Source organism: Grammomys surdaster, unplaced genomic scaffold (genome assembly GCF_004785775.1).
Source record: "Grammomys surdaster isolate TR1022 unplaced genomic scaffold, NIH_TR_1.0 125852, whole genome shotgun sequence".
Classification (NCBI taxonomy): domain Eukaryota; kingdom Metazoa; phylum Chordata; class Mammalia; order Rodentia; family Muridae; genus Grammomys; species Grammomys surdaster.
This window is the reverse complement of record NW_021620678.1, coordinates 419,375-434,101: the sequence shown is the minus strand read 5'-3', so window position 1 is coordinate 434,101 and position 14,727 is coordinate 419,375. Positions and strand designations below refer to the sequence as shown.

General features: G+C 53.1%; 1 protein-coding gene across 1 annotated transcript in view; it reads right to left on the bottom strand.

Annotated features, from left to right (window-relative positions):
* Micall1 (MICAL like 1) overlaps window positions 1-14,727 on the bottom strand; it is a 28,007-nt gene that overhangs the window by 7,815 nt on the left and 5,465 nt on the right. Inside the window, exons 4-11 of the mRNA XM_028789875.1 lie at window positions 11,007-11,098; window positions 10,003-10,145; window positions 7,702-8,138; window positions 6,085-6,142; window positions 5,018-5,436; window positions 3,358-3,764; window positions 680-814; window positions 17-143 (exon numbers count right to left, since the gene is read on the bottom strand). Of these exons, the coding sequence (XP_028645708.1) occupies window positions 17-143; window positions 680-814; window positions 3,358-3,764; window positions 5,018-5,436; window positions 6,085-6,142; window positions 7,702-8,138; window positions 10,003-10,145; window positions 11,007-11,098 (1,818 nt within the window). The remainder of the gene's footprint in view (window positions 1-16; window positions 144-679; window positions 815-3,357; window positions 3,765-5,017; window positions 5,437-6,084; window positions 6,143-7,701; window positions 8,139-10,002; window positions 10,146-11,006; window positions 11,099-14,727) is intronic.

The following is a 14,727-nucleotide window of genomic DNA, read 5'->3' as shown; positions in this document are numbered from 1 at the left end:
CTCAGCCACCCCTCACCATGTGCCCCACTGCGCAGCTTCTCCTCCAACAGAACCCCACTGTGTTCCAGGGCATCCAGCTGGCGCTCAATAGTGTCCATCTCACCGTAGATGTCCTCCTCAGGAATATACTGGTCAGCCTGGACCTGCCCAGCAATATTCTGGTCACCTAAAGAGCGGTGGCCCTCCCCTCCACAGGCTCTCCTCCAACTCTCAGGGTCCCCTAGCCACTGCAGACTCTAGGAACCCGGGTCCTGTCCCCAAGGAGCATGACAAGAAAGCACCATGGGTGTAGGGAAGGGGCCAGAGTGGGGATGGCCGTGAACCCTCCAAGTCAAGGTCTGACAGACTCCCCCACAAGACGTCCAATGCCCTGCTCCACAGGGAAGCCTCTCCTGCCCTGTCACTGGGGAAGGGGGGGGTGTCTTTTTTGTTGGGCAGTGAACTAGTGGAGCAGGTTAGGAAGAACCCTGGGGGCTCCCTTCTGAGAAGCACAAGTTTCTCCCACGCTCACTCTCTGCACTTGTTAGACACAAACACCCATCCACTGCTCTTGGACACCCAGGATCCCAGGCTAAGTTCAGCCTTCCAGTAGGGCCGTACACAGGTCCCCGAAGCCTAAGGCAGCTAAGAGGAGGGTGCTGGGCCCAGGCCAGCTGAGTTTCAGGGTCTCTGCTGGCACCTTGCGTTTGATGAGTGGAAAGCCGTGTCCGGGGGCAGGAGGCCTCACAGGCCTGGCTCCTTTGGTGGCCTTCCTTACGGTTGGAGACGCAGAGGGAGATGGTTTCCGGTTGAAAGGATTCTCCTTGCAGGAAGACTGAAGGTAGACATGACAGATAGTTAAGCTGGAGAAGTCTGATCACATAAGAATATGGAAAGCAGGCCAGGACCCAAGTGGCAGGTGGGAAGGGCCAGGCAAGAACAGAATCCTCCACGGTCCATCTCTCCACACTCATTCAGCAAATGGCTCCACTTCCAGACTGCTTCCCCAGAGACAGCTCTCACACCTTACACGCCTTTCTGCTCAGGGGCACGGCTGAGTGAAACCGGCTCAGCCATGTGAGCCAGGTGTGGTGACAGAGAGAGAGGCAGGTGGGGAGGGGACAGGGAGAGAGAGAGGCAGCAGATCACTGTGAGACACACTTGACTGCACTTGTTAGACACAAACACCCATCCACTGCTCTTGGACACCCAGGATCCCAGGCTAAGTTCAGTCTTCCAGTAGGGCCGTACACAGGTCCCCGAAGCCTAAGGCAGCTGGCCAGCCTGGTCTACACGGTGTGGGGGGAAAACCCTTTGTCTGAATGTAGGAGCCAGGGCTGAAAGGTTGATCAGGAGGTTAGAGGGTGGGTAATTAAACAGGATGCATTTCCTATGTGTGTGGTACTGTCCAAAAGGCAAAGCTAAATAAAGGGGATGTGTTGTTGTTGGGAGGGGAGGGGGTCCAGACAGGGTTTCTCTGTGTAGCCCTAGCTGTCCTGGAACTCACTCTCTAGACCAGGCTGGCTTGAAACTCAGAGATCCACCTGCCTCTGCCTTCTGAGTGCTGAGATTAAAGGTGTACACCACCACTACCCAGGTGTACACCTGGTTAAATAGTTTTAAAAAAAAATGAAAAAAAAGGGGGGCTGGAGAGATGGCTCAACAGTTAGAGTACTGACTGTTCTCCCAGAGGTCCTGAGTTCAATTCCCAGCAACTACATGGTGGCTTACAACCATCTGCAAAAGGATTCTATGCCCAATAAGTCTTTCTTTAAAAAGGAGTGCTAGTGTAACAAACACAGAGCCTCGGGTTCTAGACCTGGTGCCACGTGCACACAAAGCCTCACTCGCTGCGGACCCTTTTAGAGCCGAGCTGTTTTAGAGAGGTTATGTTCCCAAGGGCCCAGGAGCATGCATCATGGAGAAGCAGCTCCCCACCCAGGGGCAGAGACAGTGTGGTCACCTATAACCCCCATTTCCTGCTCCAGCTGCTTCTGACATTCTCTCTACCCCCAGTAGTGGGACTGGGTTTCTTAGGAGGAGCCCTGGGGCTCTAGCCTTCTCTCTCTCTGTAATATCAACACCCAAAGGCAGCCCAGCCAAGCCCAAGGCCTCTGAGCCCTTCCAGGCTTTTTAGCCCACAAAACAGCCTCAAGACAGCCTCCCATACAACCCGTGCTTGCATTACAGAGCTGGGCAGGCTGCACAGATGGCTTAGTGGTTAAGGGCACATACTGCTACATCAGATGGCTAACAAACATCTGTCACTCTAGCTCTTGGAGATCAGACACACCCTCTGCTGGTGACCATAGGTACTGCATTCTCATGCACAAACCCACACACAGATACACAGAATTTAAAATAAACAGGGAAATGTATGAATATTGGTCCTGAGAGGGTGCATTATGCCACCAAGACAACCAAGAGACTCTTCAGAACAGTCTAGAAACTCGGCAGTCCCCAGTGGCTATTATCAGAGGCAGAGCATCTCAATGTCATGTAGCAGGTGGCAGAGCCTATATGAGTGGGTGTGGCCCAGATGGCCAGACATATAGGTAGGCTGGCCCAACAATGTCAGCTACAAAGACAACTGCCTTACATGTATTGTCTTGTCACAATAGGTGTAAGACTAGACAAGCCCAGGGGCTGAGAAACAAGTGAGCCTAGAACCACAGAACCTGTTACAAGCCACATGCCCAGAGAGAAGCCCAAATAGCCCCTCCTCATGCCCACTTCACCTCTGAGAGGAGACAGAGAGCAGCCTGGTCTGTCCTCCTCCATAAGCAAGCACCTCCCCACAGCCCATAAAAGAGGAACCCAGGAGGGGACGAGGTCCTGAGTCCTAGAGCCTGACGAGGGCGTTAACCTTGGCTCCTACAAAGCAGCGTGGCTACAAATGGGAGCCATTTCAGAACCTGCAACCAGACAATGGGCCCCTCAGAACAGAGAGCTGTGTGTCTTTGGGAGCCCAGGTGTCCCACGCACACAGAAGGTGGTTAGCAAGAGATACAGTCTCTACTGAATGAGCCATCTTTCCTATTTGTACTTCATTCAAGATTACATTCCAGAGCAATCATATGCCTGTCTCCTTGTATACACTGGGCGTCCCCAGAGGGCAAGGACAGCATCTTAATGCAACAGGCCCAAGGCATGGCATCAATGAAGCCAGTGAGTGCAGGGGTAGATGAGGGGTGGGTGACAGGTAGAGGTGACCCAGCCCACTGTTAGTAAACAGGCTGGTGATCAGTCACACTGAGGGGTGAAGAGAGACATACGGATCTGTGTCTCACACACATAGTGATAGCATTCTTGCCCACTACGAGACACACGCACACTAGCTGGAAGGAAGGCTGCTTTGGGCACCCCTGGAGCACTCACCTTGATCTGCAGCTGTGGGGATGAGCTCCCCACGGAAGGTGCAGGGTTCCGGTCTCCAGCCAACAAGAATGGGGTAGGGGTGGCACCACTGAAGGGCTTGGTAGAATGGGTACCTGGGCTGCCCTTTGTCCTGGCCTGTGGCGTTTGTTCACCACTAGGCTGCCCTAGCTCCCCAGAAGATGACAGGGAAGAGTTGGCTGAAGGGGTGACAGAGTTCCCAGATGTGCCAGGGGTACCAGGCACATGCACAGCAGGATCCGAGGAGCTCTTGGGTACAGCAGGCGGCTCCAAAGGCTCTGCATTGGCAGTGTGACTGGAGCTCTCGGATGATAGACTCTCCACGCTAAGGGCTGGTGACGGCGTAGCTGAAGGAGGCTCTGAGTGTGACAGGCGAGAGGCGTGGAGAGCTGTTCAAATGAGTAAACCAGCAACGTCAAGCGGTGGACAGGACTTCTGTCCTGACCCAACACACCCTGCTCCCCGAGCTGAGGGGATCCTTGGACACCAAGCTCTTCCCCATCTGGATGAGCAAGAGGCCAGAGAACACCAAATTCATGCCAGGACCCGTGTTACAGAGGCATTCCACCTTCAGACCCACCTTGTGCCCCCTGATACTCTAGTGTGCCACTTTGTGGCACATCTATATGTAGCCCTGGCTGTCCTCGAACTCCCTCTGTAGACCAGGCTGGCCTTGAACTCACAGATTCACCTGCCTCTGCCTCCTGAGTGCTGGGATTAAAGGCATGTGGCACCGCCGCCCTGCTTGGCCCTAACCTAACTTCTCATCCGACTAGATGACTGCCTCTACTCCCCAGCTTGTCCCACAAGCTGCTGGGTAGGTGAGGACACTAGTATGAGGAAGGCAGGGAGAGTGAGGGTGGCCTCGGTCTCTGGAACAGAGACTGGAAGGAAGGCCCAGCAGAGGGAGGGTTAACACTTGCTGCAGCCGGTGCACTGGCCAGGTACTGCCAGGTGCGGCTTTCCGCTCCTGCAGATGGCACAGACCAGGCCTCCACAGTCATCATCACACTCCTGGAGGAAGCCTCAAACTCAGGAGAGGATTTTCCCTAGCTGGGATCATCTTTGAACCTGTCTTTGTCTAACTTCAGAGTTCACACCCTCATGACCCCAAACGCACCCAGCAAGGAGACTCAGACCACGAGAGCATTTGCCTGTAATTGCTCCTAACAGACGCTTGGTCCCGCTGAGCTTTAAAAGGCAGCCACAGCCTAGGGGTTGGAAGGGGACCAAGAGCTTAAGACAAATTCGAGGTAAAGCCCAAATATATGGTGTGCTGTGCCAAAGGGACTACTGGGCAAGGAGAACAGAGCACCTGGAGCTGAGCCCCACATGTGAGGAGACCAAATAGCCAAGTAGGAGCCATGCTGTTGAGTGGCTGGAGAGACAGAGACCCAGGGAGGCAGGGTTCATGTTAACCCCGGCCTCGTACCTTTCAAGTTCAGGGCCATGCCATGCACCGCCCTGACTCCTCCCGTGGAATTAGCCTAACAGGAAACATTAAAGCTGGGGTTCAAATTCTGCCTCCAGTGTTTCAGCCTTCCCTGTGACGTGGCAGAGATGCTCTTCCACTCCCAGCCTGCTTAACAGGAGGCCTGCACCCCAAGGTGTACACACAGGTAAGGAAGCTCCCTGAACTTACCAAGTGGGGAGGCACTGGGTGCTCTCGGGGCAGGGCGCTTCTTTGTCTTCGGGCTGCTGGTGGGGGTGATGCCATACCAGGGGTGCAGGGACTTGGGGGTGGCCTCTGGTGGGCCTGGGGCAGGGCTGGGTACGGCTGGGGTTGGGGCAGAGCTAGGAACTGGTGGGGCTGGAGCAGGGCTGGGTACTGCTGGGGCAGACTCTTCTTCCTCTTCCTCCTCAAAGGGGTTGTAGGGCTTGGGCTCTGGCTCAGCTACTGGGCTTTTCTGGGCCTTTTCCTTCAGGCCACCGTTCTCCACCTGCCTGCTGGCCTGACTCAGTGGCCCAGGACCGCTGCTGGGGGGCAGTGGGGCAGGCTTCTTCTTTGGCTCTGTCTGCACCAATGTGATCCATGGGGGGTCCTTCCTTTGTGCTGGCATCCTAGGGGGAGGCCGAGGTAAGGGGTCAGCATTCTCTCTAGGAAGTTTCGGTTTGTGTCAATGGGGAGGAGGAGGGGCTGAGCCCTCTGTTCTCCCAAGCCCAGCCCCAGGATCAGGTCAAGCACAAAAGGGGGCTGTGTGGCATTTAGTGACATCACCCTGTGCCTCAGGCTCATCTGTTCCATGGAGATGTTACTGACAGTCTCTATCTCACAGGGCCATGGTTAGGATCCTACACCCTGCCCCTGAGTATGGTCACACACCAGAAGCGTCACAAATGTTCACCAGTAGGATGCTGTAGGCCCTCACAGGGCAGCTACCCTGATGAGGACAGCCCTCAGCCAGAAGCATGTCCTCCACAGAGTGGGGGAGCAGAGAGCCAGGCACAACAGCTAAGCTTTTCCAGGTCTTTCTGTGCTCTATGAATGCAGCCTGGACTCTCCCATGTCATGCAGGATGTCATGCAGGAAGCATGGGCTTGTGGAGGTGAAGTAACTAGAGGGGCTGTCTCCACCTGGAGCATATGTCAGGGATGATACTTTCCTTCCTCACCCACATAGGAGCCTCCATGTGGGCCCAGAAAATCCTTTCTGGACTTGGGCCCTAGAAATGCCCCCTCCCCCACTGAGGCCTTTAGGGCCCAGCATACCTCTCTGACAGCTTGGGTGTCCCTCTTGGCTTGGGAACAGGTGGTTCCTGTAGTCTTCCTAGATATGAAGGGACAGTGAGCCAGGCCTTTATGGCAGCTAGGGTGCTGTGACCTACCTGGCAAGTCACAGACCAGGGTGACCACAGCCCCTCCCTGCCCAGCTCTCAGGGAGATTAGGTAAGACGGAAGGTGAGTGGGAGAACGACCGGTCAGAGGCTGTGGCTAGGCCTCTGGCAGGCCCAATTGCATGTTAGCTAAGTCCCAACCCAAACTCCCTCAGTCACTTCCTCTATACTAGGGCATCTACCCAGGTGCCACCTTCTCCTGGAAGCCTCCCTTGACTCCTACTTCCATCCTCCCCAGTAGAATGTCTGCCCATGCCTGTCACCCTCGGACACTGGTTCCTCCAAGAAAACACGAGGAGGTCCAAACAGTATCTATGTCCCCAGTGCCCAAACCTAAGCCAGCCTCCAGAAGTGCTAAGCAGATTCAAACACACAGAATGTTCTGGCACAAGTCCCAGCTGCTCTCTCTCCCTTGGGCCTGCACTGCCTTCCCTGACTGATAAGGAATACTCAGTGCATCTCAGGTTCCAGAGTGTGATCCCATGAGCTCACAGCACACATGGAAGTCATCTAAGAATACCCTGCAGAGAGCAGGCCACGAGTCTCCACTGCAGGCCAGATAAGCTCAGGAGACCACCCGACCCCACTCCCCTCCCCAGGCCCTTAGCTGCTCAGACCAGTGGATCTCAACCTTCCTAATGCTGTGACCCTTTAATACGGCTCCTCATGCTGTGGTGACCCCCAACCATAAAATTATTTTTGTTGCTACTTCATAACTGTCATTTTGCTACTATTATCAATAATAATATAATTATCTGCTTTCCAATGGTCTTAGGTGACCCTCTTGTGTGAGGGTCGGTTTGACGCCCACAGGTTGAAAACCACTGCCTTGGACTGACACCAGACACACTTGATGGGAGAAGGAGGTTACCTAGAGCGTGCCTGAGGACAAGCCAGGAGACATATGACTGACATCAATACGCAGTCTCGGAGACACTCAGTACACTTCCACACTCCAAACCACAAGACAGAAACAACACACACACACACACACACACACACACACACACACATGGACAGTGCGGGTGGGCTTGTGGTTTGAGCTGTACCAGTCCGGAGAAAGTGGCATGAAAAGGCACAAGGTGGCCGACAGGTGACAGCGTCACACCGCACATACAGGAACTGGCTCAAAAAGCAATTCACAGGGCTGGACAGCAGCTGCTTTCCCAGAGGACCTGAGTTTGGTTTCCAACACCCATATCAGGTGGCTTACAACAACCCATAACCCCAGCTACTGGGTGCGTGCCATGCTTCTGGACATGGTAGGTATCTACACAAGCACAAGCACAAGCACACGCACACGCACATACAGAGAGAGAGAGAGAGAGAGAGAGAGAGAGAGAGAGAGAGAGAGAGAGTTTAAAATAAATCTTTAACAAGGGGAGAAGGGCTGATAACGTTCCTGTCTATTTATATGCCCCTAAGAGAGGACACACCCAGCCAGCATGCCCCAGCCAGCCAGCATGCTCTGTCCAGCTGTACCCTCACTCACCGTTCACAAGGCCACTGCTGACACTCTGCTCCATCATGCCATCTTGCTGCAGGCTAGACCGAGGCCTCGGTGTTGGGGGTGTTAAGGCTGAACTCTCGGAAGCCTTCCTGGGGGCAGGTGTGGGCCTGCCAATAGGGGGACTGGCCAGCTCCTGGGGCTTGCTGGGAAGAGGTGGCTTGGTCAGGGTGTGGGGCTGTACCTCGGAGCTGGCCTGGAGTCCGTCTGCCTCAGCCACCGCAGCCACGCTCGGGCTCAGGTCTCTGTCCTCTCCATCCTTGGCTTCTGCTGCCAGCTGCTGCTTTTGCTGTGAAGGGGGCCTAGTTCCTGACCGGCCTCCAGGACCCAGCCTGGTGCAGCGTTCTGCACACACAAAGGTGCCTTCCTCGGGCCCACTACTGTAAGAGCCTGGGACCAGCGTGCTGGAACACTGCCGACATCTGCAGAGGACAGGGCAGGCGTTTCCTTAGCAGGACAGGCTGGCTAGGCCCTGGGTGAGCCCTCCTTCAGAGACCAGAGTTATCCCCCATTCCCTCCTTCTCCTACCAGGCCCAGCCTGGCTCCATACCCTGCACTTCCCGAAAAAAAGAACAAGGCAACTGTCAGAGTCATAGAGGAACAAGGAACTATGTCAAATTAGCAACAGGAATTGTGAAAGGAGCCTAGGCTGCAAGGGGAAGAGGTGACGGTGGCCCAGGGGAGAGTGCCACCAGCCAGTGATGCAGGAAGTCAGCATGGCTTCCCACCTGCCAGGTTTGTTTCAGTGAAGTTTTTGTTTTTGTTTTTCAGGGCTGGGAACTGTGGCCAGGGCCTTAAAAATTACTAAAGCCTTGTGCTACCCCTGGGCCACAGTGTCTTGTAAATATTAGATAAGCACTGTACCATCAGTCACTCCCCAGTCTGGGGCTGGATTGTTTTTAATGAATACACACATAATAGAATAAAATGCAATGTATCAGAGTGACTGCCAGAAGGAGTCGTCCCTGGCAGCAGGAAGCTCCTGTACTGGCCATGCATCTACTGACACAAGTGTCCTGCCATGCATCTACATCTAGTTAACATCCTGCAAACTTACTTTTTAAGATTTATTTATTTTATGTGTAGGACTGACTGTTTTACCTACATGTATGTCTATGCACCACATGTATGCCTGGTGCCAGAGGACGCCAGAAGAAGGCATCAGATCCCCTGGAACTAGATTACAGAAGACTGCAAGGACACTGGGATGGAATCTGGGTCCGCTTGCTTAACTGCCGACCCTTCTCTTGAGCCCCTCAAATGCGTTTTTTAAAAGTTAGGTATGGTGAGACATACTTTTGGTGTTTTGGGATTTTTTTTGTTGTTGTTGGTTTTGTTTTGTTTTGCTGAGACAAAGTCTCACTATGTGGTCCTGGCTGTTTGTTCTGTAACTCACTCTATAGAGTAGGCTGGCCTAAAACTCACAGAGATCTATCTACCTGTCTCTGCCTCCTGAGTGCTGGGATTAAAGGCATGTGCCACCCTACAAGGTTAAGGTGGTGCACACCTTTATCACAGCACTTAGAAGATTGAGGCCAGAGAATACCAGTTCCAGGTTAGCCTAGGCTACATAATGAGGCTCTGACTGAAAAAAAAAAAAGGAAAAAGACAATCCTTATGCTGGGAGTGTAGCTCAGTGGTAGAGCGTTTGCCTACCAGGCACAAAAGACTGGGTTCAAGTCCCAGCACTACAAAACCAAACAAACTGGCATCCCAGGAAGTCACACTTAAATTTAAGAAAAGTCTTTCTTGTATCCTTTTATGAGCACCAAGTAGTTACATTCAGGAACTTAAGGATGTAGAAGCCCTGAGCCCTGAGCCCCAATGTCCAGTGGGGACCAGACACAAAGCTCAGGTATGGGATGCTCATCTAGCTCACGCCTGGGCCTGGGTTCAAGCCTCAGCACCTCAGAGAAGAAAGGGCAGTGGCAGGAGAGCTGACTCAGCGTTTGAGGGCACCTGTTGCTCTTGCAGAGTTTGGTTCTGAGCACCCACTTCGGGCAGCTCACAACGGACTGTAACTCCAGCTGGCCTCCAAGGCCTCCCACACATGACACCGGCTCCCAGAGTCATATACGCACGCATAAAAATAAATCAATCTTCAAAAATGAGAACTGGAGGGAGATCCTGTGACTGGGTCCGCCTTTTTCTCCTAAGACACAGTTTGTTCCTCTATAAAGTGAGGATACGCTGAGTACTCAGCCAGCAGCCAAGCACAGCAGGTGCTGAGCCCAGGGGAGCTCCCTCCCAGTTGTTGGGGAGACATGCCCTGCCCATAGCACTCACCGGAAGCAGTGCCGGTGGTAGAGCCTGCCCTCCGCCAAGTACCGCTGAACCAGGTGCACCCGCTGCCCACAGGCTGCGCATGCACTGCTGGGGGGCTGTTGTTTGCCCTGCTCGGATAGGCTGTCTGGGGAGAGGTCATCACCCTGCAGGGAATGGGGTACAGTTACCAGCCGTGTTGTTCCTGGCTGTCCCCTCCCCCTCCCCATCACAGCCATGGCCCTCAAATGTACATTAAGCTCCATGATGCTAACACACGAAGGTCAGTCCTAGGAGAAGCAGAAGACAGGACACTGTTGCCTTCTCCCACATCTGGAAGCCAAAGCCCAGAGAAGGGTGACTTGTTTAATTAACATTCCAAGCCAGGACAGAAACAGTGAAGGCCAGACTTCCGGCCTCCAAGGATGGGCCCCTGCCCTAGGGAAGGCAACTCTCAGTGTACAGACCCTTCTAGTAGCTGCTCTAGCCAACCCTCCTTTCTTCTGGGTAGCCTCACACTCCCTCCCTGGGAATTCTCTCTAAAGCTTGTGAAAAGTTGACGTCCTTTGGAGGTGGGACTAGTAAGGTGACCGCCAATATGTGACCTTGGACAAAGGACCAAACCTCACTGAGCCAATGTTAACTATCTGGACAACAGGGCCTGAAAGATGCTGCTGAGGAGGGGCCTCGGTGAAATCACCTTGGACTCCACGAAGGAAAGGGAATATTCCCATCACTATGTGTCATTATGCATGAATCTCCTGACAGTCCCATGATGGCAAGGACACCATGAGGTTTGTCCATTCAGTCACAGTAATGAACCTGACTCACTCAAACTCTGGGGAAAACGATCTGGTTCCCTGCTACAAAATGGGGCTTCGGGCTGGCACTCTGGCCCTGGGAACTAACAGGACAAGAACAGAGAACACCCTCTGAATATCATCAGAGCCAACCAACTTCCTCCCACAAGGGTCACTGTCACAACCCTGTGCCCCTCACCTACTCTTCCACCCAAGAAGTCTGCCTACCTGAGCCTCCTCTCCTGGCTGCACAGCAGGTGATGTGGATGTGGGGGAGGGGGGTGCTGGGTCCTTTCCTGGTTTGGGTGGTGAGGCAGCAGCTACAAGACAGGGAAGACCCTGAGGCAGGCACAGAAGCAGAGCCCGGGGGAGGGGCCAACCCACCCAGAACTCTACAGCCACCACCTCAGGGCAGAGCTGTGCGGGACTCCATGTAACACAGAGCAGGGAACTTTCATTCTGAAGCCTCCCTAAAACGGAGCCAGAGATTCACACTGTACAGGGCACGGATGCAGCAGGCCAGGGCCCAGCTTCCTTCCCACTGAGGCAGAGGGATGAAGTCTGACCTGAAGGAGGGGGCCCTACTCCCAGTGGTCACCTGCCTGTCTCCAAGTGAGAGGCATGGATGGCCTGGAGTTAGTGGAAACCCCACAGACACTCCAGGGCTTCCCCTAAACCCTCTCCCTCCTCCATCAGCACCCAAGGAGTAAAGCAAAACCCAACCTCTAATTTCTGGAGACTGTGTATCACAGAATGGTCCCTGTGTGGTAATTTTAAGAGTCAATTATTAGGTGCACACTTTTAATCTCAGCATTTGAGAGGCAGAGGCAGGCAGATGTCTGATTTCAAAACCAGTCTGGTCTACAAAGTGAGTTCTAAGACAGCCAGGGCTACACAGAGAAACCTTGTCTCAAAAAACCCAAGATGATGACGGTGATGATGATAATAAGCTCGAGAGGTGACTCAGTGGTTAAAAGATGCTTTCACAGAAGACCTGGCCTGAGTTTTCTGCACACACATGGCAGCTCACAACTACCTGTAACCGCAGTTCCAAGGGATCCAATGCCTTTCTGGTCTCCTGCAGGCTACTAAACACACATGATGCACAAATATACACTCAGACACACACACACACACAAAACAAATACTTACAATAATGATAACACAGTTTAATTGAATACAAGTTCCTTATAGAGGTTTGCAGTAACACATTCAGCAAACCTCTAGTTCCAGGCCTCAACAGCCCCCTGCAAGGACAGAGCTGATACGCATCTGAGCAACGGAACAGAAGAGAAACATCAGCTCAATACAAAGGCCATCGTGTCAGACTGTGTCACTTACACACGTGTGACCTTGGGAGTATGGCAGAGAATGCATCTAGTACTTGTTTTGTTTTATTTTATTGACATAGGGTCTCACTATATAACTCTGGCTGTCCTGGACTTCACTCTGTAGACCAGCCTGGCCTGCCTCTGCCCCTCTCATGCTGGGATTATAAGGCTTGGGCCACCATGCTTGGCTGAGTTTGGAAACTCAGCAGCCTAGGCAACTCGCTGCCCAGGTTCTCCTGGAGAGGTCTCTCCCTCCCGGCTCTGCAGCAGCATGGACCCTCTCTGCTTCGGCTGCCACACGCCTGCCCACATCTCGGCAGCTGCCCAGGCTGTCTGCTGTTCACTTCAAATCCCATCGCAAAGGCCCTCCCAGAGCAGAGGAGAGCGGCCACTCCCCGCTCTCCTCTGTACACTCTGCCCTTCGTCCAGCTCCTGAGAAATGTACTGTTAAATGCTTTTTTTCCTGTCCTCCAGCATGATACAACAGTCTCTGAAACTTCCTCTCTTCCCAAAAGTCAACACAGCGCCTGGCACACAGCAAGGATTCTAACAGTACTTGCTAAAGCATGAGAAAGTACCAGCTGCTGGGCAACAGTTGTACACACAGAGATGGTCTGCAGGGGAAGACGGAAGATGGCGGCTGGGACAAGGGCTCAGTATTAGGGTGCATGCTTACATTGTGTACGTCCCTGGGTTGTACATACATAGTATATTCTGTGTGTTCCCCAGGAGAAAGAGGCTACTGAAGCACAGGACAGCAGCTACTGTACAAACAGGAAAGAACTGGCCATACACACGTGCACACGCGCATGCACAGAAACACACACACACACACACAGAAAGTACAATACAGGACCATTTAGGGGAGGGAACAGTCTCCAAGGTTGGAACACCATGGCAATGGCGAATTGGACAAGAATGGTTATTGTGTAGGGGTTGACTGACATAAAAGATACAAACCTTACCTTTATCAATGAGACCCCACTGCACACCCCCACCTTGCAGGCAGGTCTAGGAAGGGCCCTCTAAGGAAGGAAGGGCTAACAAGAGACCTATGACTGTCCACAAAGACCACTGGGAAATCGAGGGAGCAACAGGGCCACACACATCGGCAGCCAAAGTGTCAGGCTAGCCTGGGCTACATGAAGAGAAAGGGGTGGGGCAAGGGTGAGGGAGCAGAGCAGTGCAGCCTGGGAAATAGAATTGCGATCAGCGTCCCAGTCCTTATGTAGTTCCTGACTATTTGGCAAGCCATGTGTACAGACACAATGCTCCCCTATTACAGAGGGCTTCCTCCCAATACAACCATCAGAACAGGAACATACCCTCAGGCTGAAGCTCACCGGGTATAAACCAACACGCAGTACACTGCTGTTGTCTCCTAGACTGTGAAAGTCACAGTCACAGAACTGTGCCACCCAAGCCGGGGACAAATAAACCACAAGTATCCTGAGTCCTAAACCAACAAAGGCAAACATGCTCTGCACAGACCCCTTTTACGCCTCAGAACCACCTTGCATGCGAGGTGGGCTCTGTGCACAACCCCCCCACAAAGAGGAAACTGAGGCCGGAGGTTAAGGAATGGGCTCCCGCTACTCACAGTATAAGATGAAGGGAGAATCCTGAGCCCATACTCTTATTTCCACCGAAGCTAGACTCCTTCCCTCCCACAGTGACTGTGGGGACTTCCAATGCAGTTGTCTTTGGCGTGTGCAGGTTTATGCTTAAGTCAGCTACGTGCATCCCCTGTTTCCCAATTATTTAAGACTTTAAGGCTTTCTTTTACGTTTTGATTATGTGTACGTGTGCGTGCCTACATGTTGGTTTGTGCACATGAGAGCAATGCTTGTGGAGATCACATCATCTGGAGCTAGAGTTACAGACACTGGGAGCTGCCAGGCGTTGGTGCTGCGGACTGAGCCCACAGCTGGTATGCAAGCATGTGCCACCATCCTCAGCCTTTTAAAAAATATGTTTATTATTATCTTATTATGTACACCTGTGTGTCTGTTTATGCCTGACACTTGCAGAGGTCAAAAGAGAACATCCACACACAGTTGTGACCCTCCGTGAGCACATGGGTGCTGGGTCCTCGGAAAGCAGACAGTGCTATTAACCACTGAGCCATCTCTCCAGCCCCATTCCACCCCATTTAAAGAGACAGACTGGATTCTCCCCGTACGGAGCAGATGCAGGAAACATGACCCATGTGAGGCTGCTGAGAGCCCAGTGCAGGACTCAGGACTCCCAGGTCCTCAGCCCCGCCCCTCAGCTTTTGTGCTGGGTTCTTGACCTCCTCAATTCCCCTTCTTTGGACTCACTTCCCCTATGCAGAGGGGAGCCCCAAGCTGTCCTGGGATACTCAGCAACCTGATGGGAACAGAAAGGAAGCCTCCTCTCCAGTACACACTCTTCTCCAGTGTCTCTATTCTCAAGCTGAGGAGACAGGCTCTGCAACGATGCTATGCAACAGCCCAGAAGAGACCAGCGTTGCAGGAAGAAAAACCCTTGGGAAGTGTGAAGACAGGAAACGGCAGACAGGAAGTGCAGTGGGTGAGGGGAGGTGAACTCAGAGATGATCTCACCTAGGCTTGCTGCCTGTCTCCTCTACCAAGGCA